Source organism: Nelumbo nucifera, chromosome 7, assembly GCF_055504915.1.
Source record: "Nelumbo nucifera cultivar China Antique chromosome 7, China Antique-T2T, whole genome shotgun sequence".
Lineage (NCBI taxonomy): Eukaryota > Viridiplantae > Streptophyta > Magnoliopsida > Proteales > Nelumbonaceae > Nelumbo > Nelumbo nucifera.
Genome location: NC_142655.1, coordinates 33,227,440 through 33,250,332, shown reverse-complemented (window position 1 = coordinate 33,250,332; position 22,893 = coordinate 33,227,440). Strand labels below are relative to the sequence as shown.

Here is a 22,893-nt window from a genome sequence, read left to right as displayed (position 1 = left end):
TCACTATCATCAAATACTATTTGAAGTTTAAAACTTAGAAACCATCCAAAATGAGTTGGATTAGTTTCCCTCTTGTGACGGTGTTCAAACAAATTGATGTTTAGGTTGTTTTTCATGGTTAAGTGAAGAGGCATGTAGACTTGGCTGTGGCATGTATATAACTTTTTGTGCAGTTATATGCCTACAGAAGCCTAGTGTATCATGTGTATGAGTGGTTTATGGACAGTTGATTAAATGTTCAAAGAAATGAGTCAATGATTATCTTCTAGCAAGTCTCATGCAGCCACATGTATATGATGTTTTGTAAGAAGGTTGCTTAGGCTTACTCTCAGGATGATTTTTCTTCTTTGAGCTACTTGGAATTGTGTTGTTGCAGGGTTGGCACTCATTTGGTTTCCTTTACATTTCAGTGTTTAACTCAACTTGTTGGTTCTTTCACATTTACTAAATCTTCAATCTTTTTTAGTTAGAAAGTGGTTAGGAAAAAAATAGTTTGTCCAGCAATGAAGGAATGAGTAGTGTACATGGATGACCCTTTGCTTCACTGGCTACATTAAAGAAATCTGGGGGCATTCAGGTCATGTTAATGGATGTTCTAGTATATCTTGAGCAGACATTGTTCCAGCAATTAAGATCTTACATCCACTGTGATGTGGGCCATAATCTTTGCAAGTATTTCTATCTATATTTCTTTTTGTCCTTGTCCTTGTAGAGCCATGATTTGCACCAAGGTTCAAAGTATCGATCCGATACGCCCCATATGGGTGTATCCTATCGTATCTTCAGGTGCGTGATACACACGTTTACAGGTGTTTTTGGGAACCTTTTTTTATTAAATAATATATATAAAAGTAATCTTAAAACTGAAATTTGAAAAAAAAACCAAAAAAAATAAAAGGTGTGTGGTTCAAAGTGCTGATACATAGAGGTGTATTGATACTGTGAACCATGATTTGCACCAAATGCTTCATGGTCTTAACTGCACATGATTAAACTATTTCCATCAACTGCTTAGAAATTTATCTTGACTAGGAACGAGGATCCACGACAGATTAATTTTATAGGCTGCATGTGTTGTTTACTATTGTCTTCTGGTTAACATCAAATTTTTATTCCATTAGCCAAGTTTTCTAAATTAGTTTTTGCACAAGAATGAATAGACTGACTGCTTTGATTTATCATATACATTAATAGTATCTGAGCTGTGTATTGTCATTGCTTGCAGTCAAGGCAAAAGGCACTTGCAGATTTGCAACAAATGCAAGCTGTGCATGTAAGGAAATTTCTTTTAATGTTCAATATGACTTGAGGTATCTAAATGGTGATGTATTTGTTGACAATGGCTCGAGTTGTTGAATGCCATAATAACATGAAGCTATAGAGAAGGCCACAATGGCAGTTACAATGTTGTATATCACTGTGTTGGGACTAGACTTAAAACTGAGGCAATTGCTAGGTGAAACATTTCCCTGAACAAGTGGAGCTTAACTAAATAACACTTACAGGTTATTGATAAAAAAAATAACACTTACAGGTTTCACACGTTCAAGAGTTGGAGCTACCTCCAAAGGAACCACTGAGGATCACTCCCTAGGCTAAACTTTTCCCAAGTCATTGGATTATGATTATTAAATCATGTTCTTCCTCTCTAAAAATTCATAGTTATTTATAATGATCCAAAATGTGATAAGACTCACCAACAACTTCTCCTATTCCTGCTATGGGCCTATGATACATATCAGGCTTAACAAAGACATTAGGTTTCTTTTTATTCTCTTCTGCAAAATTAATGTTTCTCTTGATTTCTGCAGATCGAGAAGCTAAGTGACAAACAGTCTCAGCCTGAGTCGCAGCTTAAATTCATAACAGAGGCCTGGCTACAGGTAAGTCTTAAGTTCGTTCATCTACCTTGTATTTAGAAATCTAGCAAATGATATGAATATGGTTTGGCACCAGGATTCTAACCAAGAAATTTCTCTTTGGCAATGTTGTTAGAATTGGACTGGGTGAAAAGCTGGAAAGCTCATTGGGTCACAAATTTATCAGTTTAGTTGGTTAAACCCTATTTTGCCTGGACATGGCAAGGGCACTGCTGGATATGGTATTGGATATGAAGTTTAAACTAAAAATTCAAGTATCTGATATGATAGAACTGGGACCCGGGAAGCCAACTCGATAACCAGTCCAAGTGCCATGCCTGATCTGAGTCTGACAGGAACTTTTGGTTTCACACTGTAGGGTTGGGAGGGATACATGTTCTTGACCTTTTGTTTCTGTTAAACAAAATTATAGGCATAGTCTTGCCTTGTTGGCCACCTTTTTGAAATAGTGATTAATACTATGGGTGGGGTGATGGCATTTATTGTGATTAGTATTTGTGCTATAGTCTATCTTCAAAGTTTTAAGTAAGATGAAGTGATTTAGGATTTTTTTATTGATGGCTAGTGAACTGATTTATGATTGTCCACCATAATTTTCAAGGAGCCAAGGTGAGGCTAGGCGACTGTGGGGTGCCTTGTCGCCTAGTCGCCTAGGCCATGGATTTTTTTTATGTTAAAAACATAGATCCTAGGGTAGTTCCCTAGGTACCATAACCATATTTCTTTAATAATTATTCATGATTTTCATAAGAAAAGTATAAATTTCATATTAAAATATAGAAAATCAACATATTCATGAGAAGAAAAGGAAGAAGGAAAATAAAATTCATAAAATATAGGGGCTGAACCCTTATTTTTGTTATAGGAAAAGAAGAAAATAAAAAGTATTGGTAGTAGTAGTAGTAGAAGAAGTAGAAGAAGAATATATGGAAGAGGAAAATGTGCTGATTAGATAAAATTTTAAGTACTTCCTTACTGGTTCAGGTTTTTAAATCTTTGAGGGTTCAATATAGCATTTAGCAATGTTTGTGTTGATTAAACCCTAATAAATAAGAAAATAATAAAAAGAAATTAGTATATAAACACACAAAATGATTATTTTAGTTTAATAATGTCTATTTTATAATTATAATCTCAAAAAAGAATGAATAAAAAAGTATTTTATAGTAGGAAGTAGAAAACTGCTTGGCGATTAGGCGAGGCGAGCTTCAAAGGGCGCCTTGTCGCCTAGGCTTCACCTTGACAACAGAGTTGTCAACATCTTTGTGATGGTGAACTGATTTACGAATTTTAACCCAAAGAAAATGTGAAGAAATTCATAAAAAAATGAAACAAGAGCACGAGGAATTAGAATAAAAAAGCTAATTAGAAAACTTGTCAAGTGCTCTCTCTCTCTCTCTCTCTTACCCTTTCCCCCTTGTCCTTGTTTGTTAAAATTCTTCTAAAGAAGAGTCTTAAGTTAAAATTGTTGTGATTTTTGTAAAAGAAGGATTGCTGAGTTGGGATAAGATGGAGTTGTGCAAAAGTTAATTGAATCAAAATTGATAATAAAAAACAGAATGCAGAATTTGTCAGACCTTTAAGTGTTCATATATTTGAATTGTTTTGTGGTTTTGCTGTATGGTTCAATGGTTTATTATTGTAATCAAAAGGTTTTTGTGAATGGTTTATAGGGTAGCCCCAAAATCCAGGATTTTTTATGGTTTCAATGGATGGACCATCTGATCCATTCTACTTTTTCAAAATACGGGGTCAAACATATGCAATGTGGCAAAGGATGAAATATACATAGATTGGCAATTAATACATTTCCACACTATAGATTTGGGTCCAATAATGAGACAAACTTTATATATATATGTATATATATTATAAACATCCATTGAAATAAAACACATAAAATGTATATGTTATCTTTCGGACTAAAATAATTTTTGGAAAACCTTGTCCTTTTGGTCTTATTTACTTTTTCATGGACAAAATTATTTGCATTTTGCCAACCATAATCTGTGCAGAGTCCATTTTCCTCTTCCCTTCATCTGGTTGTGGTTGCAGATAGTTGAATGCCGGCGAGTGCTCAAGTGGACTTATGCCTATGGGTATTACCTGCCTGAGCATGAACATGCTAAAAGACAATTTTTTGAGTATCTACAAGGTAGGCCTCTTTATTTCTTGATATTTTTATCGTCTATGTTTGCTATCTTCTTTTCAGAGTTGGTAAGATAATTGTTCTGTAGGTGAGGCCGAGTCTGGGTTAGAACGGCTACATCAATGTGCTGAGAAGGAACTACAAATTTATCTAAATGCAGAGGGCCCATCAGAAGACTTCAATGAGTTCCGGACAAAGCTTGCTGGGCTGACTAGGTAACTACTAGAAACACATATATATATATTGCTGGAACTGAACATTGTGGGGATATTTGGTATTAAGATGTGGGATATGATCTGTTTATCAAATATTAATCGTCATTTGAGGGAGAAGCACCTTCTTAATAGAAGCCCCTGGGAAGAAAGCCTTGATGGAATAAGAAAGGGAGAAACACCTTCATCGATCCTATCTTGCTTGTTGTTAGCCAATTTCAGCAGTGATTTACAATAGAAATCTGAACTTTTAAAATTGAATAACCTGTTTACTTTTGATGATAGTGTGACTCGAAACTACTTTGAGAACTTGGTACGAGCATTGGAGAACGGTCTGTCAGATGTGGACTCCCATGGTGCTTGTAGCAGAACAGCGAGTTCTAAGAATTTGGGAGGAAACAAAGCCAGAGGCGGAAGGGGCAAAGGAACGGCCTCCCGAGCTCCCAGTCGACTGGATGATTCAGGTCACTGGTCTTGTGACCATTGCACATATGCCAATGTTAAGTCTGCAAACACTTGCCAAATGTGCCATCAGCATCGATAGGTAATGTAATCTCCTTTAGTTAAGCAAGTGCCATCCATAAAATTCCAGTGGTATACTTGCTGTGGAGCACCCCTGAGAGGGCATTACTTGTCAGACTAGTCTCGGTCCACGAAAAAGGGAAGGAAGCTGATGGGAGAAAGGGAAGATACCAGCGTGACTAGTGTTTCGTGTGGTTAAAGAATTAATACACTATAGTACATCTTACTCAAAATTCTCTGTATATAATTATATGATTATATCTATCTGTTAGCGTTTGGAATGGTTTTGTTACATGTAGTATAATATATGCAGACATGGGCAAATGGCAATGTATTACCTTTGCATCTTTCCTGATAAATGCTCGGTAGAAAAATGGCCAGCCTTTTGAAGAACTTAGGGTTGTATCCAAATGGACTTGATCCCTTCTTTGAACTTGTAAGTAATCAAAGTAAAAAGTAAATTTTAAATAATAAGGCTCCTGGCGTTGGAGCACTATTGTTGGACGGTAATGACAATTTCAACGTTAGTATGTGCAAGCTGAGGATAAAGGCTTCATGTGTTTCATTTTTCAAGCATCAAACTTGGGTTAAGGTTCAAAATATTGATACATGCTGGTAGGGGCGTATCGGGCGATATTGATACTTTTTTTTTTCACTTTTTATTTTATTTTTTTTCAAAACCGGTTCAGGGGGGCTGGTTTAAGGCTCCTCCACCCCTGAACTGGTCTGAACCTCAATTCACCCTCTGTAGGAGCGTATCGGGGAGCTTTTGGAATGATACGTATCGGTTGATATGGGCTGATACGTGTTGATACTTTGAACCTTGCGTGGGAAGATTTGAATTGGATATTGAAATGGCATATATTACATGTAATAAAGGAACATTTTAATGTTTTACATTCACATTAAAAGATATAGGGTAAATTACAAAGACCCCCTTGCATAATGGGGTCTTTGAGAAAGTCCCCCCTGTGCTCTTTTTTCCAACAAAGACCTTAACCTTTGATTGCTAGACAAAGACTTGCAAGTTGTCATTTGATGAAAATACCCTAAGGTTGTGTTTGGCAACATTATATTTATGCATTGATAAATGATAGACCAATGCATATTTACATTGATAATAAGATATAAAAGTAAATCAACAAAAAGAAGTAAATTTGCATTCAAGTGGGATTTTGATAAAAAAAAGCATACGCTTTATTGGAATTCACGTTTGCATCTGATGAAGGAAGATTTGGCCCAACCTCGCAAATCACGCCACGTGGCAAAAAACAAGTAGCTCAGCACTTAAAACAGCGTATCGAGGGTACAAACATCAAAGGGAAGAGGCCAGCGGTCTGGACTCCCCTCGAGGAGACCGAACTCCATAAGAGGAGCCTGAACTCCCTACAAGGGACTCGAACTCCCTACTTAGAGCTCGAACTCCCTACGAGGTGCCTGAACTCCCTACTTAGAGCTCGAACTCCCTACGAGGAGCCCGAACTCCCTACAAGGGGCCCGAACTCCCTACTTAGAGCTCGAACTCCCTACGAGGAGCCCGAACTCCCTACAAGGGGCCCGAACTCCCTACTTAGAGCTCGAACTCCCTACGAGGAGCCCGAACTCCCTACAAGGGGTACTTAGAGCTCGAACTCCCTATGAGGAGCCCGAACCCTCCCTTTGGCCCCGAGTCACACAAAACAGAGACCCGAACTGGCCCGTCTTATGACAGTTCGGGACACCCCCCCACTATTCGAACTCAAGACTTCGCCTCACGCACCGCTCTAGGCACTTCACCTCCAAAGCATTGAACTGGACGAACCACACCGTACTTGACACTGAAGGAGTTCGTATCCAGGGGCGGCGCACCTGACTGACTTGGGATCTGACGCTTGACGGCCGCACTTCAACGGCCACCTGGCACCGTCACCTGCCACCGCCATCTCCAGTTACAGAGACAGCTCCGACAAAAAGAGCAGCGACGGTTCTGCCCCAGCAGAGGCAATGACGCCCGAACTGGTAGAAGCACGAAAGTAATCATTCCCGACCTGACAGAAGTCTAGGAGTGAGTGCGCGAGGTGGTTATAAAAGGCTCTCCACCCCCCAAAAGAGGAGGTATGCAAACTTTGCGCTATCTGGTTTTATCTTGCATTTGAAGGATTCTAACTTAAGCTTCGGAGCCTTTACACCGGGTTCTCCCCGGAGCTTCCTCATCTCCTCCGTTTCAGGTTCTCCGCTACTCAGTTCAGAGGCAAGGTCGTTGACAGCTAAGACCGGCCGGATTGCACATCATCAGCATCCATTACAACTAAAAGTTTGTTTGGTAAGAAGGTAAATTTGTCAGTGCAAAACTAACCCAATTTTGTAATTTATATGAACCGTTTTACACTCTATTATTTGCATTGTTTCCAAACACAGCCTAAGGGGTGAATTGAAGAAGGGGGAAACCAAAACATGAGGGGGGAGGGGTAAGTGTTTCAGCCCCTAAGGGGTAAGGGGAGAAACCAAAGCATGAGAGGGGGGGGGGGGGGGAGTGTTTTAGCCCTCAATATGTTACAAAGTCCAAAATCAGATTGCTTGACGAATGATGAAGTAGGATTTTGCTTATATTTGCTAATTTATTTCTTAGATTATTGAACTATGAATCAACATGAAATTGTTTACGATTTTAACACTAATGCTTGTGTACATGTTTTTTGCCAGATGTCAAGTAATGTGTACAATATCAACATACATCATGGTGGTTATTTTTTGAACATACCACCATTGATATACACTGGTGGTAATGTGTTTGTTAACCATAATGTTGATGTTGACATTCTATCATTCACCGAGATACAATTATTAGTGAAAGATCTTGGTTACAATTTAGTTGGTGAAGTATATTATATGAGGCCCAATGCAAATCTAGATGATGGGTTGGTAAGCTTAGGGGTGGCAATTTTCCCCGTCCCCGATGGGTACCCAGGCTCCCCGACTCGACGGGGTTAGGGATGGCGGGGTCGGGGTTGGGGATGGGGCTACCCTGAATCCCCGATTAGGGACGGGGACGGGGATGGGGAATGCAATCCCTGCCCCGACCTGTCCCCGATTAATATATATATATTATATAAGTATAATAATTATTATTCGTTTTTTTAAAAGATTAAAACTTAAAAAATAGTAAAATACTAAAACCCTCGATAGTGAAACACAAAACACTTTGACAGAGAAAAGAGAGAACTCTGTCTCTGAACCCTCATCTTCGTCGCCAGTCGCCGATTCGCTGACCGTCGTCTCATCGCTGTTGCCACTTGCCCGTCGGACATCGGACAGAGGATAGAGATACTCGAGTGACAAAGAAGAGCTACTCAAAGAAGAGTTGCTGTCGCCACTCGTCAACCGTCGTCGCTTCAACCTTTGTCTATCGTAGCCGAGTCGTCGATCGCCGTCGCCCGTTGGACTCTCTCTCATCGTCGACCTCAACTCTCGCAACAATCCCCTCTCTCTCTCTCTCTCAGTCTCAACCTCTCTGTCTTAGACTTCAGTGTGCATACATATCTCGTCGGGGATTCGGGTCTCTGACGTGGAATTCATCCCCATCGGGGTTGGGGATGGAGGGGGGAATCTTTTCCCCACTGGGGATCGGGGACGGGGATGGGGATGGGGGGTGATTTGGGGGTTGGGGTCAGGGATGGGGAATGTAATCCCCGCCCTGAACCCGCCCCATTGCCTTTCCTAGGTAAGCTTGAAATGTGATGGGGATATACTAAAGATGTGCAAGGTCCCTGAGAATTATAGACAACACACACACAGTGTAAGAGGGCTGGTGTAAGGTTGTCAAAGGTAACAGTATCATAGGTCTAGCTTTCCTAGTCGGGTTCATCTGGTGCTAAGACACCATCTTCACCACCACCACCACCATCAGGTTTAGCTGATCATGTGGATGAAGTTAATCTTGGTGCTGATGTTGACTTTGAGTTTGAATATGGGCTTAAAGCATATGATGGGTCTGATAGAGAGAGTGATCCTGATTATGAGTTGAAATGTGAGGTGGAAGAAGAATTGGAAGCTGAGTATGATGTTGATGACTGTTTTGAGGATGAGGTCGAGGATGGTGATGTCATCAGGGATAAAACACCCAGATGAGTTGGAGAGTTTACATGGTTCTAATGATGAGGGAGGACCTCAATTCGATGATTTTGCTGAGAGGCAAATGGATAATCCACGGTTGGCTGTAGGTATGATATTCTCCAGCCCTACAACATCCCGGAAGGCTGTAGTCAACTATGCTATCCTAGGTTGGTTTGATTTCAAATATGTGAAGAATAAGGGTTCTAGAGTGACAACTTCTTGCAAAAAAGAAAAGTGTGAGTGGCGTGTGCATGCATCCTAGTTACAGAGTAAGGAGGCCTTTCAGATAAAGTTATTTAGGAGTACACACACCTGTGAACATGTGTATTCAAACATAAGTGACATCTACATGATTGGCGGGGAAGTACAAGAACAAATTCAGGGCTGATCCTGATTAGAAGAGTAGCACACTATATAATGAGACTATGACAATTTAGGGTTAAAGTTTCTAGATCCAGAACTTACTGCGCAAAGAGGTAGGTAGTTGTTGACATTAATGGTGTACATGCTAAATAGTATAGCAAGCTATAGGATTTGTGTAGCAGTTTTAAAGACAAATCCTAAAATTGTAATCAAGATCGGTTTCTGTGAGGATTGTACATGTCAAAGATGCATAGGGGAATTTTAAAGATTGTTTATTTGTTTGACAACAATGATGGCGGTCACCTTATCATTGGGTTGATGGGTGCCATCTGAAGGAACTTCATTCTGGGCAGCTTTTACATGCTGTTGGGTTGGGTGGAAATAAGGGAAATTTCCCAATAGCTTTTGCAATTGTAAAGGCCGAGGTGAAGGATTCTTGGGCTTGGTTTCTGACATTGTTGAATGAATGCATTGGACCATGAATGCATTGGAGGTCCAGAGGAATGTGGTTGGACCTACATCTCTAAAAGGTAGATGGTACATGGATTTACACAAATAAGTTTAAATTTCTTACATTTATTAATTGGTTCTCATGCTAACGGTATAATGCACAATTTCTTTCAAGGGTTGGTAGAGTGTTTTTAGAGTTTAATTAGAGGGGCTAACCAGAGGTTTTGTGTCAAACACATGTATGCCAAATTCAAGGATAGGTTTAAGGGAAAGGACCTGAGGGATTGCTTATGGGGGGCTATAATGTCGCACACTATGTCGGAGTTTCATTGGTATACAAATAAGTTGAAGGGTATAAATAATGATGCTTACCTGTGGTTAGTTGTTGTGCTTGCTAATATGTGGTCCAGAGTTGCTTTTGGACCCAAAGCTAAAAGTGATGATATATGTAACAACTTCTCTAAGTCATTTAACAAGTGGATTTTGGATTGTAGACACAACCCAATAATCACACTAGCTGAAACCATTCAAAGGTAGATGATGAAGTTGATTTAAACAAGATAAGAGAAGTTGAAAAAGGGACATGATACCAGTGTGCCCTAATGTCAGGAAGAGATTGGAGAATGCACAAGCACACACTAGAAATTGCTTCTCAGTATTTGCAGGGAGTGGAAATTTTGAGGTTGAGCATTTCAAGAGAAGGGTGGTGGTGAACTTGTAGTCTAGGACATGTAGTTGTTGGGCTTAGGCACTAACATGTCTGCCCTATTGCCATGCAATTTCATGCATTCAGTCACAACGGTAAGATTTATGCCTAATAATATATATAAGGAAGTCTAGGAAATTTCTCCTTTTTTTGATTTTTTTTTAATTTCATGTAATTTTTGAAACAACCAATGAGATGCTCTCCTTCCCCATAACAAATTACCTAAAATCTCTCTCTCTCTCTCCACACACACATATTCCAAATAACCTAAATAATCTCATCTCCTAAAATTTATCCTGAAATACCTTACCCACTATCCCCAACTTTCTCCTAAATTATCTTTAATTCCTATTTATCCTCTACCCCACTTTTTATCTATATCTATCTAAAGAAAGTTTGAATTAAAAAATTTAAGAGTTATTTAAAAAATTTATTAAAAACACAAAAATATCATCTGTTGGACAACTCCCCTCTAGATGTAATCTCTCATTTCTTCAATGCATAATGAAATTTTGTAACAAAGAAAAAATAATATTCATATTATTAATAATTTTATATTTTTACAAAATTCATCACTAAATTATGTTCTAATAATAAAATTATGATTTTCTGGTTTAATCAATTTAAATGTTATTCAAATAATAAAATTTAACATTTAAAAATAAAACATTATTTAAATATTTCAAAACAAGATATCTTAAATAAAAAAATATTAAAAATAGCTAAGTAATTATATAACAAAATATTTAATATTATGTAATAGCTATAAAATAAATTTTTGTAATTATATATACTAACATCTATGGGACAAGTCCCCTCTAGATGTAATTTCTCATTTCTTCAATGCATAATGAAATTTTGCAGCAAAAAAATTCATATTATTAATACTTTTATATTTTTACAAAATTCATCACAAAATTATGTACAAACAATAAAATTTTGATTTTTTGGATTATTTAATTTAAGTGTTATTCAAATAATAAAATTTAGCATTTTGAAAAATACTATTTAAAATTTTCAATAACTTGATATCTTAAATAAAAAAATTTTAAAAATAGCTAAATAAGTATATAAAAATATTTAATTTTATGTAATAGCTTTAAAATAAATAAAATTCAAATAAAAAATATTTTAAATATTATTTAAATATTTAAGTAACTAAATATTTTAAATAAAAAATATTTAACATAACTAGATTTTAAATATTTATAATATCGAAATTATGTAATAAATTTAAAAAAGTTCTTAAAAGTTGAAAAATAATTAAAACATAATATTGAAATTAATAATAATTTAATATTTTACAAGATTAATAATGAAATTATGTTTCAATATTGTAAATTATAATTTTATGGACTATTAAATACAATAGATAGTTAATATTTTAAAATTTAATTAATGTTATTATTTAGATAACTAAATAATATTGTAAATAACTAATTTCACTTATATCAATTAATAATTTCAGAAAATTACTTTCACAAAAATGAATATTTATTAATAATAATTTTAAGATCTTAATGTATATTTATTATGTAATTATATATACTAATATTACTATTTATTGTAGTTCAATAATTGTTTATTGTTTTGTGATAAATATATTTTCAATAATTATGTATAAATTTACTTTTGTTTTGTTATTTAAGAAAAAAAAATTCAATAACTATTGGAGATTAAACTACTATTATTTAAATTTTTAAATTTAATTTATTTTACTTATTGTATTTATTGTAACTTTGCTATAACTTATTAATTAATATTTGTTAAATATTAAACTATTATTTGATATTATACTATTTATTGACTAATTTGATATATTTTTTGTATTTATTCTAATTATTGTATTTTCATTATCAATATATTTTCAATAATTGTGTATTTTTGCTATAATTTTTTAATAATTATTGAAGATTAAATTATTGTTATTTATTAAAGATTAGACTATTAAATTATCTCAAATTAGTAGTGTTCATGGGTTTTTTGATTCGGTTGTAAGATGTTTGGCCAACCAAACATGGTCAAGTTGAGTTATTGGTCATTGGAGACCGTTTATGAAAACTAACCCACTTGGATTGTATTGGTTTGGGTCGATTTTTGGTTGGGTCAGTCGGTTCAAAAGATTTAAACTTAAAAATTAAATTTAAATTTAAAAAATTATAGTGACATTATTAAAAATTAAAATTATGGTATAAAACATTTTGGACTAAGAAATATGGGAATTTTCCTAATTTCCCATATTAAAAATTATTTTTAAAATATAAAATATTTATATATCTATGGTTAGGTCGTTCGATTTTAGTCGATTTACAAATGGCCAAGAGGGACAATCAAGCATTAGGACGCAAAATAGGGGTAGAAATTCTACATTGTTATTAGAATCCCAATCAAGACAGGTTAATCTCTAAGTGTCTCATAGTAGGGGTAGTGGTACAAGCAGAGGTAGTAGTAATAGTAGAGTAATGGCATAGCCTACTCAAGTTTTACCACAACAAGTTATTGTTGGAAATTGGAGGAGAAGCTCTGAGGCGTATCTAAAGACACTATTTTTATAACTTTATTTTTCCCCACTCAATTTTATTGAGTTTGTTATTGGATTACAGGAAAATTCATTCCTAAGATACAACAGAGCCTTGGGTGAGACACTGCAATTAGCAAAGTTGAAGAGTCCCCAAAGAAACCCTATGTGAGACAGTAGCAGATTGGATTGAGAGAGACGATAATAATTTTAGTGAGGAGTGGCCGAAATCTTGTGTGTAAATTGACTTGGTTTATATCCTTTATATAAATTCTGGAGAGCCATCGAAGAAAAATGTATTGGTTTGAAGAGGCTCTTTGTATAGTCACAATTTCAAACTTTATGACTATTCTTAGTTAGCTAACAATTAGTGACTGTTAATATTCAGATTATCCCTTGATCACACCCTATCAAGTCATGATCATTGGATTAACTTAAAGCATCAACGGTCATGGTTCAACCTTCAAACCAAACGTACCCTTATGTGCAGATTAAAACCATATGTGATTTCATAAGATCCATATTCTACGAATTGCGATTTTGCAAACCGCACATCTTGCTATTTGTGATTTTGCAAATAGCAAAGTCTATTGTTTACGATTTTGCAAATTACAAAGTTTGTGACTTGTGATTTTGCAAATTGCAAAGTCTTTGACTTACAATTTTGTAAATCACAAAGTCTATGACTTGCGTTTTTGCAAATCACAATGTTTATGATATGTGATTTCACAAAATTCATAGTCTACAATTAATGTGCCATCGCAAACCTTCTCATCGCATCAAATGTCACGCACTCAAATATAGTTGCTTCTCACAAACTACACGGGTGCGCACGAAGTGCAAGCAAAGTGTGCCTCATTGTAGTAAACACACACGCACACCCCCATGTGTGCATTGCGTGGTAACAAGTATCTATACTCTCCTCTCTATAACTTTAAGGAGTGTTAATAAGATCTTAAAAGCTCAAATCAAGTTCAATAATTTTCCAATGTGGGACAAGGTTTTAAGGAAGAGAAAACAAGTTTAAAACCAGTTTTTGGTGGAAATTTAAAACCAATTTAAGGTGCATGTGTAAGTGTATTTTCCATGTAATTTATCAATAAAACACCCATTGGATTTTAATCTTCTTGTGAGATTAAAATCAAATAGTTATTCGTAAATGACTTCAGAAGTAAATTTTGTCATGCATGTGATTATAACATGTGTTTGATTTGGGTTGCTATAAGTATTTAACTAGGCATTGGGGCTGCTTTTTTTTTGGCATTGGTTCCTGGGGTTGGGGCAGTGGTTATGCCACCACCCTCACATAACCCATGGATATTGTTTCTTATAGGTTAGTCATACTACCACTCCACTACCCATGCCAATGTGAGTTAGTCAATCAGTATTCATGCTAGGGGTATTGACATGGGTAAGGTTGGGGCTCGGATACCATCTTCCACATTACAACCTGTTCATGCATAGGTACATGCTTTGATCATTTAGTAAGAAACTAAATACCTGTTTCAGACTTGATTAAGGAACATCAATATCTTCCCCCCTGGTTGTTTTGTACTAGGAAGTCAGTCAAGCATTTCCATAGATACGTGGGGTGGGGGTAGTGCTTCAACAACAAGATCCCAATCAACATTTGCTAATACTCAGGTATTTATGTTATTGGCATGTGTTAGAGTTGGTCGAGTAATAATTTAGTCTTTTCACTATCGTTTAAGTAGTGTAGTGATGTGGCAATTCTGTTTTGCTTTTTTTTTTTTCTTGTCCCATACTTAAGTAGGGATATATTTGAATTTGTACTCTTATTTTAATATAATAGAGATTATGGTCGACTAGGAGGGTTTAGACTCTTTAGTGTGATAGCCTTCTTCTTTCTTCTTCCAATTGGTGATCCCATTGGTATATCTGAACCACTAAAACATTGTATCAAAGCCCTAAATAAAAGAGAGGAAGGTTGCAATCTCAAGCTCCTCTTCCTCTTCCAATTGGTGATCCCATTCCAGTTGTTCCTGTTATGTTCTGACCCTTCACCTCCTCTAATGCAGATTCCTACTAAACTACCACCGATATGGCATGTGTATACCCATTGATTGACACCGACACCTCCTTTGACTTCTACCTCATTTGTGGATCTCGTAGTTGCTCCTGTCCTAGAGTTGCCTACCTCTTCTGAACTTGATCTTCCCATTGCGTTACGGAAAGGTAAACGTAGTTGTACCTTACATCCCATTTCCAATTATATTTTTGTCTCATGTTTAGGAGGCTCTTACTTCATCGGGGTGGTGTTAAGCTATGGAGGAGGAATTCTCTACTCTTTAACATAATCACACATGGGAGCTCACCACTCTTCCTCCTGGTAAGCATGTTGTAGTTTCTAAATGGGTGTATACTATTCAATATTTACTAGATGGCATTGTGGAACAGTTGAAGGCCTGACTGGTTGCTAAAGGTTATTTTTAGTTATATGGGGTGGATTATATGGAAACCTTCTCCCCTGTGGCTAAAATTGGTTTAGTTCATGTCCTGATTTCCTTGGCAGTTATGTATGATTGGCCTTTGTTTCAGCTTAACATTAAAAATGCCTTACTCCATGGTGGCATTTTGGAAGAGGTCTATATGAATCAACCATAGGGTTTGTTGCTCAGGGGGGGGATGGTAAAGTGTGTAGACTCAAGAAGACAATTTATGGGCTGAAATAATCTCCTCGTGCTTGGTTTGGGAAGCTTAGTGAAGTGGTGAAAAATTTTGGAATGAAACAATTTTAGGTCAATCACTCAGTGTTCAACTATGATTCTAAAGCTTAAAAGATTTTATTAGTGGTTTATGTGGATGATATAGTTATAATTGATAGTGATAGATTAGGAATTGATAGACTAAGGGCCTTTCTGCAAGAACATTTCCAAACAAAGGAGCTTGGGAAGTTCAAGTACTTCTTGGGTATAAAAGTTGCCAGGTCAAAACAAGGTATAAATTTGTGCCAAAGAAAATATGTTCTTGATCTGTTGGAAGAAATGGGATTGTTAGATACAAAACTAGCTGAAACACTCATGGAACCAAATGCTTAGTTGAGTAGTGATGCAGGTGAAATGTTTGATGTTCCTGGAAGATATAGACGGTTAGTGGAGAAGCTGAACTACCTAACCATTACCAGACCAGACATCTCCTTTGTTGTTAATGTGGTGAGACAATTTATGCAAAACCCCTGAGTGCCTTACTAGGAGTTTGGAATGCAGTTCTTAGAATTGTACGGTACTTGAAGGGAGCTCTAGGTTGTGGGTTGTTGTACAAACTAGGGGGAAGACTTGAGATAGTTGGGTATGCAGATGTAGATTGGGCAGGTTCAGTTTCTTAGAGGGAATCTAGTGACATGGAAGAGTAAGTAGCAAACTGTTGTGGCAAGGAGTAGTGTTGAAGCTGGATACAGTGCCATGACACACACATGTGAATTAGTATGGTTGAAAAATCTTCTACCAGAAGTTGGATTCTCAATGAGCAATCCTATGAGATTATACTATGACAACCAAGCTGCAATCCACATCTCATCTAATCCGGTTTTTCATGAAAGGACAAAACACATAGAGGTTGATTGCCATTTTGTGAGGGAGAAAGTCCTTACTGGAGAGATAAGCATAGAACACGTGAGTTCTGGTGATCCATGGGCAGTCTTGCTCACAAAAGGTTTGAGTTCAGGGAGTGTTAAAGTTGGTCAAGTAAGGGTAATTTAGTCTTTTCATTATAATTTAAGTAGTGTAGTGATGTGACAATTCTGTTTTTTTTTCTTGTCGCATACTTAAGTAGTAGGGATACATTTGACTTTGTACTCTTATGTTAATATAATAGAGATTATGGTCGACTGGGAGGGTTTAGACTCTCTAGTTTGACAACCTTCTTCTTCTTCTGCTTCTTCTTCTTCTTCTTCTTCTTCTTCTTCTTCTTCTTCTTCTTCTTCTCTTTGAACATGACTTATCTGAACCACTAAAACATTGTTCTCCCATGTAATTGGTTTCTTTTGATTTTTTGCAAATAGTTATCTAAATTCATGTGGTGTGGTCCATGCAGAGAGAGAAAGAGAGAGGGAGAGAGGAGGGGGGGGGGAAGAGTTGGAGAGAGATAGAGGAGGGGAGAGAGATATATACAGTGTTTGATCAGTTAAAGAGTTTAATTTATCATTATATAGTGGTCTGGAACTACAATCACCATGTTATTTGATGTGTGTGTGAGAGAGAGAGAGAGAGATTGATCAGTTGAAGAGGTTAATACATCATTATATACTAATATGGAACTACAGTCACCATGTTATTTGATGAGAGAGAGATTCATGATTTATTAAACTTTTAATGAGATTAATGGTATTTGTGTATTTCATAATCCTTATTTGTCTAATGATGTAAAAACCATTTGGTCTTGGGACTTTGTCATTGGCTATAGAGAATGCAGGTCATCCTTACCTTTATACCATTATAGCTTGTGTGTTCCTTTCAAATGATGTTATGTGGTGGTATATTTAGATTTTGTGTCCTTGTTTTAGTATCCTTGTTTAACTTATATCCTCTATTATCATGATGACACCAAGTTAAGGTTAGAATGCAAAATAGAAGGAAACATACCTAACTCAGGTTGAAAGGTGTGGACAGGTACAAATCCATGGAGAATTTTCAATGGACCTTTCAATCAGTCCTCAATTAATTTGTTCAGTTTTAAATTCAAGCTTTTTGCAGATAAGGTTTTTCATTAGGGTGGGACAATGGAGTATCCCGAGTTGAGTCATGAGTGAATAAAATATGTAGACTTGGGAGTTGGGACTTCAAGTAATCAGAATAAAAAAAGGAAACAAGGGAGTAGGGAAAAGGTTTAGGGAGTAGAGAAAAGGAAACAAGGGGATAACAATGGTTATACCCCTCTTAACTTGAGAAGAGAGGTACAACTATAGTTACTATAAAAAAATAACTATAGTCATACCTCTCGAGTTAGAAAAGCATACTTGAATCAGCACCTATAAGGCCTCCCAGATTGGTTCTACAAAGATACCAATGAACTGATAGACAAAAACCTTTAACAGCTTGCAATTTTCATTATTTCATGTTTCTCCAAAGAGCAACTCTTCCCACAGATTAACAAAAGATGTCTATGAAGAGTTTCAGGGAAACTGAGCTGCTATCCTAAAGTTAATGCACCAATACATGCTATTTTATAAAAGGGTAATCAATTAAGCAACCTAGAGACATTTTAAAGGCCATTGAAGCTTGGTTCTTACCAGTTGTTATACTCACCACTTAGCAGATGTTATTTAAGTCACTAACCTCTGTTTTCTTAATTGGTGTAGGGTATATCTTATGGACACAGGCATCAGTTGGGCAGGGGCCAATCAGGCTGAAAGAAGACTTGACAATGGGATTTATTATTCCTTTTTTTTTGCCAGTGAGGTGATTAAAGTTGTGGACAATGCTCTGATTTTGATTACAAGTTTTTTTTTTGGTTTTTAGTTTTTTGATTGCTTATTGGCTTAGGGAGAGTCAATAATAAGCACAATGAGGATGCTAAATTTATTAATATTTTGGGAAGTTGCAGAGGTGGAAATATATTGTTTCAAATGTTTGTACAACTCCATGTATTTTATGATATGTGTCAGATGTATAAACCCAGAATATTGTCTTGCTGGTATATTTTTTATTGGGGTTCGACTATGGTATGAAAAATATATGATATCTGAAAAACTTCTGACCAATCAACTAGAATTATAAACTTGGTAGCCAATCAGGTGTTATTGATCAAAATTTATGGGTGGGTTTTAATTAGTCAAAAAGGAAATAGAACCTTCGAGCAAATTGACCACAACATGAAGTGTAAGCAAACATACCATCTTCACACAGAAGAAGATTAGAGAAAAAGGAAATAATAGAGATAAGCAAGAAAACATTGTAATTATATACAGAAAATTTTCAAAATGATTACTTTTCACCTTAGGCTATGTTTGAAAACAATGCAAATATGTAGAGTGTAAAATGGTTCATATAAATTGCAAAATTGGGTTAGTTTTGCATTGACAAATTTATCTTCTTACCAAATAGACTTTTGGCTGTAATGGATGCAAATACGAATTCCAGTAAAGCATATGTTTTTTTTTTATCAAAAGCCCCCTTGAATGCAAATTTTTTTATTGATGTACTTTTACATCTTATTATCAATGTAAATATGCACCGATCTGTCATTTGTCAATGCAAAAATGTAATATTGCCAAACAAAGGCAAAAGTGAACCAGAGTGCAAATTTACCCTGAACCGGGATTTACACTCCATTTGCATCATTTCCAAATGCAGCCTTAATTTACGAGATGGCAAACACAATACCAATACATGGAAACTATCTATCCCACTGTTTAAAAAGAAGATTTAGTGAATACTCTTTTAACTCTACAACTTCCACAATAATGTTATTGGAGGGGATTTTAAATTACTGATATTATGTTAATATGTGATATGCCCAAACCACAATATCACAGCCCTAATGTGTTGTTCCTAAATTGTGACCCCAACCTATGATCCCCAATCTATGACCCCCAACATGTGGTCCCCAAGCAACAACCCCCAATCTGTGATACAACTTGTGACCTCAATTTGGGATTCCCCAACCTAGCCTCATTGCCTTGCCGTCACATTTAGTCGGCCTTGCGATTCCAAGAATTACATTTACCACATTGGGCCTAATTTTAGTAAAAAATCTTCAAAATTTGAGGTGTAACTTTTCCAATTCTTTATACATTGGGGGGCTAGTCTTTCTAAAAATTCTTAAAAAGTTGGGGGCTAACCTTTCTAAAACCTCCTCAAAATTTTTGGGGTCCAATCTTGCTTAAAATCTCTTCACAATTTTTAGGGCTAACATACTTCAGACTCTTGGGAGAAAACCTTTCTAAAAATTCTTTAATTATTTATAAACCGATTCTTCACTAAATTATTTCAGAATTTTAGGGCTAACCTTTCCAAAAATAAAATTCTTCAACAATTCCTTTAGCTTTTTTTAAGTAGCTTAATTTTGGAAATTTCATTCTTTTGATCTTGCTCCCAAACTAGGGGCTAATGGCCAAGTCCAAAAGATAAAACACCCAAATCATAACTCTACTTAATGAACAACTTCCTATGGCATTAAGCAAGGGAGCTAATGTAAGATAGTTGATATGTGATGGTGCAAGATAGTAGATATGTGATGGTGCATGATCTGGCGGCACTGATGTGTCTGATGACTCAGACACCGGATCGGATGCTTGCCTTGTCGGTGGCCAAGCTGAGTTGGGCCGAGCTAGGGCAAGTCGAGCTATGATGTTTTGCAAGAGAAAGAGTTAGAGTGCCTGGGTTGTTTGTACCTGGGGTGGGCACTCCGATGCTTAAGTCAGCAAGATATTCTTTAGGAGTTCTTTTAAGATCTAGAGAGTGCAAGAGCTTGATCGCACGCACCTCTTCAGGTGGAAATGAGCCCTTTATATAGGCGTGAGGGATCAGAGACTACTTACAATGGGTCTCATGTTCTCGTAGAGCCTTTTCCGTTAAGCCTGGAAAATAATGACGTTGGTTACATTATCTGTGCAGGGGTTGAGGTCCGTTCAATTAACTTAGATGCATGCGATGTGGGTAGGCTAGCCTAACGGTCGACTCATCAATGCTCCAGGGATCCCAAATTGACAACGGATCTATGTGACAAGTCAGCGGTCATGCCTTGTAAACCACCTGTTGGTACTTTTCATAGCTTGGCCTATTCTAGGTTGGCCTATGTGAAGTGCTATGAGCCGACTTGTTGAGGGATCAGAGACTACTTACAATGGGTCTCATGTTCTCATAGAGCCTTTTCCGTTAAGCCTGGAAAGTAATGACATCGGTTACATTATCTGTGTAGGGGTTGAGGTCCGTCCGATTAACTTAGATGCATGCGATGTGGGTAGGCTAGCCTAACGGTCGACTCATCAATGCTCCAGGGATCCCAAATTGACAACGGATCTATGTGACAAGTCAGCGATCATGCCTTGTAAGTCACCTGTTGGTACTTTTCATAGCTTGGCATATTCTAGGTTGGCCTATGCGAGGTGCTATGAGCCGACTTGTTGAGGTGATCTGCTTGCTCAGCGCCAAGGTGCCTTCTTGGATGCCACGTGTCATAATGTTATTCGGAGAACCAAATTTCCCCTCATTAATTACCCCCACTCCTAAGCTAGTGCCAACTCAGTGAAGGGAGTAGTTCTCAGTATGGTATTTGGTTTGGCCGGTTCTTAGGTTACTCGACTCACTCACCCGATTCGGTCTGAGATTATGCAGGACCGCAACAGAATTTGAATTTTGAATTTGAAAGAGGGGCGTGCTCAATGGGCAGGCAAGATTCAAATTCAAAATAGCCTATGTGCGGCGACGTCTTCTTGACTATTGATTCGTTGTTAGCGCACCTCAGTTGTTGATCTTTCTTCTCAGCAGACTATAGATATGGGGTTCCCACTAAGGTCCCATTCGCACTATTTTTGGATTTTTCTCTAAGAGGGTGACCGATTAGAGGAGGTCTCAATCAACATGCTGCTGTCTGTTCACCTACAGTGATCTTGTTCGTCGTCGGTGTCAGTTTCCCTATCCTTTTCACCTAGTGAGTAGTTTCCCTTGTAACCATGTCTTTCGAGCCTTTGGAGAGTGGATCACTAAATTTTCCATGGGTGAGGGGGAGGCGTTCCCCACGAGACGAGGAGGGCTCTCAGGCCAAGACTTCATTATCTCAACTGGAGGCCGAGGTGGAGGCCCAAGAGGAGAATCTCCCTTCAGTCCTACTGAGCTATCCAGAGAGCATATAGTCGAACTGTACACTTTTCAGCAAATTCCCAGTGAGTTTGACTACATCCAGCCCGGCCCTGATCATTTTCCCTAGAGTCACGGTCGAGACGAGGTATGTGTCATCGATGAGACACTGGTTTCCGGCCTTCGCTTTCCTCTACACCCTTTTATTCCCACTATACTTTCTCACTATGATGTCTCTTTAGGTCATCTTCATCCCAACGCTGTCCAAACTCTTGTAGGTTTGATCTCTTTGTGCCACCACTATAATTTTCCCTTAGATTTAGACATTTTTTCCGAGTTGTGTGTTATAAAAAAGGTCCCCCACGTTCCCTACTATTTTTATCTTCCTTTCCGCAAAGGCCGCAAACTTTTAGACGACTTTCCCTCAAAAGTTAAATATTAGAAGAACATATACTTCTTCCTCTCTCATAGCATTGGATGGAACATGGACACCATATATATGGTGGAGGGATTGTCGAAAATTCGACATAGAATTCAATGAAGAGCTACGACGTGGGGTCCAATGCCTCATGTGCTGGAACTTTAAAGTAGGAAAATTTTTGGCCAAGTATATGCTTATTCGGAAAGGCCTGAGCCACATAGGTAGGTTGGCTGACTTGCCCTTCTGTACTTTGCTTTGGAATTTAATTTTCAGCTTGGCTAACTTCTTTCTTGTTCTTTTTAGATATGGCTAGTATGGAATCACTCTTAGGGGCATCCAAGAAGAAGGCGTCCAGAAAGAAGAGGAGGGCCAATTGCTCTTCCATGGAAAGTACTTCGGAAAGTGCCGAGGTGATGTCGCCATCATACACTCCAAATTTCGTCGACCTAGAGGGAGGCAGCGACCTATGAGCATTGACCAGGGCTCTATGGGTCCTGTTGCCTTTCCACCTCAGGTCGGTCAAGAGGGGCATCCTGTCGGCCCTTATACCTTGGATATCCCTCACTTCATCCCGAACATTGATGTTTATGTTTACTTGACTGCCTTAATTATCCATATGTGGCCCTTCAGATGGGAAGAAGCATGCTCCTTCCTGAAGATGTGCAGTATTACTGTGGCTTGGACCCAGCCGATGTCAGTGGTCAAATGACTCAGTGTATTCTTTAGGTTTGTCTTTTTAAGCTTATGTGTTCTTGTTCTATAGCTCTTGTATTAATTGTATTTTTCTTATTTTGGTAGGCGAACACCATGGGCCAGGTTCTGCT

The 22,893-nt window shown here is 37.3% G+C and overlaps 1 protein-coding gene across 1 annotated transcript in view; it reads left to right on the top strand.

Moving 5' to 3' along the window:
* Nucleotides 1–5,156, top strand: part of LOC104598293 (putative E3 ubiquitin-protein ligase ARI8) — a 31,230-nt gene extending 26,074 nt beyond the window's left edge. Inside the window, exons 11-15 of the mRNA XM_010260291.3 lie at nucleotides 1,226–1,273; nucleotides 1,812–1,883; nucleotides 3,936–4,035; nucleotides 4,118–4,244; nucleotides 4,527–5,156. Of these exons, the coding sequence (XP_010258593.1) occupies nucleotides 1,226–1,273; nucleotides 1,812–1,883; nucleotides 3,936–4,035; nucleotides 4,118–4,244; nucleotides 4,527–4,785 (606 nt within the window). The 3' untranslated portion in view covers nucleotides 4,786–5,156. The remainder of the gene's footprint in view (nucleotides 1–1,225; nucleotides 1,274–1,811; nucleotides 1,884–3,935; nucleotides 4,036–4,117; nucleotides 4,245–4,526) is intronic.
* Nucleotides 5,157–22,893: the final 17,737 nt, after the last annotated feature.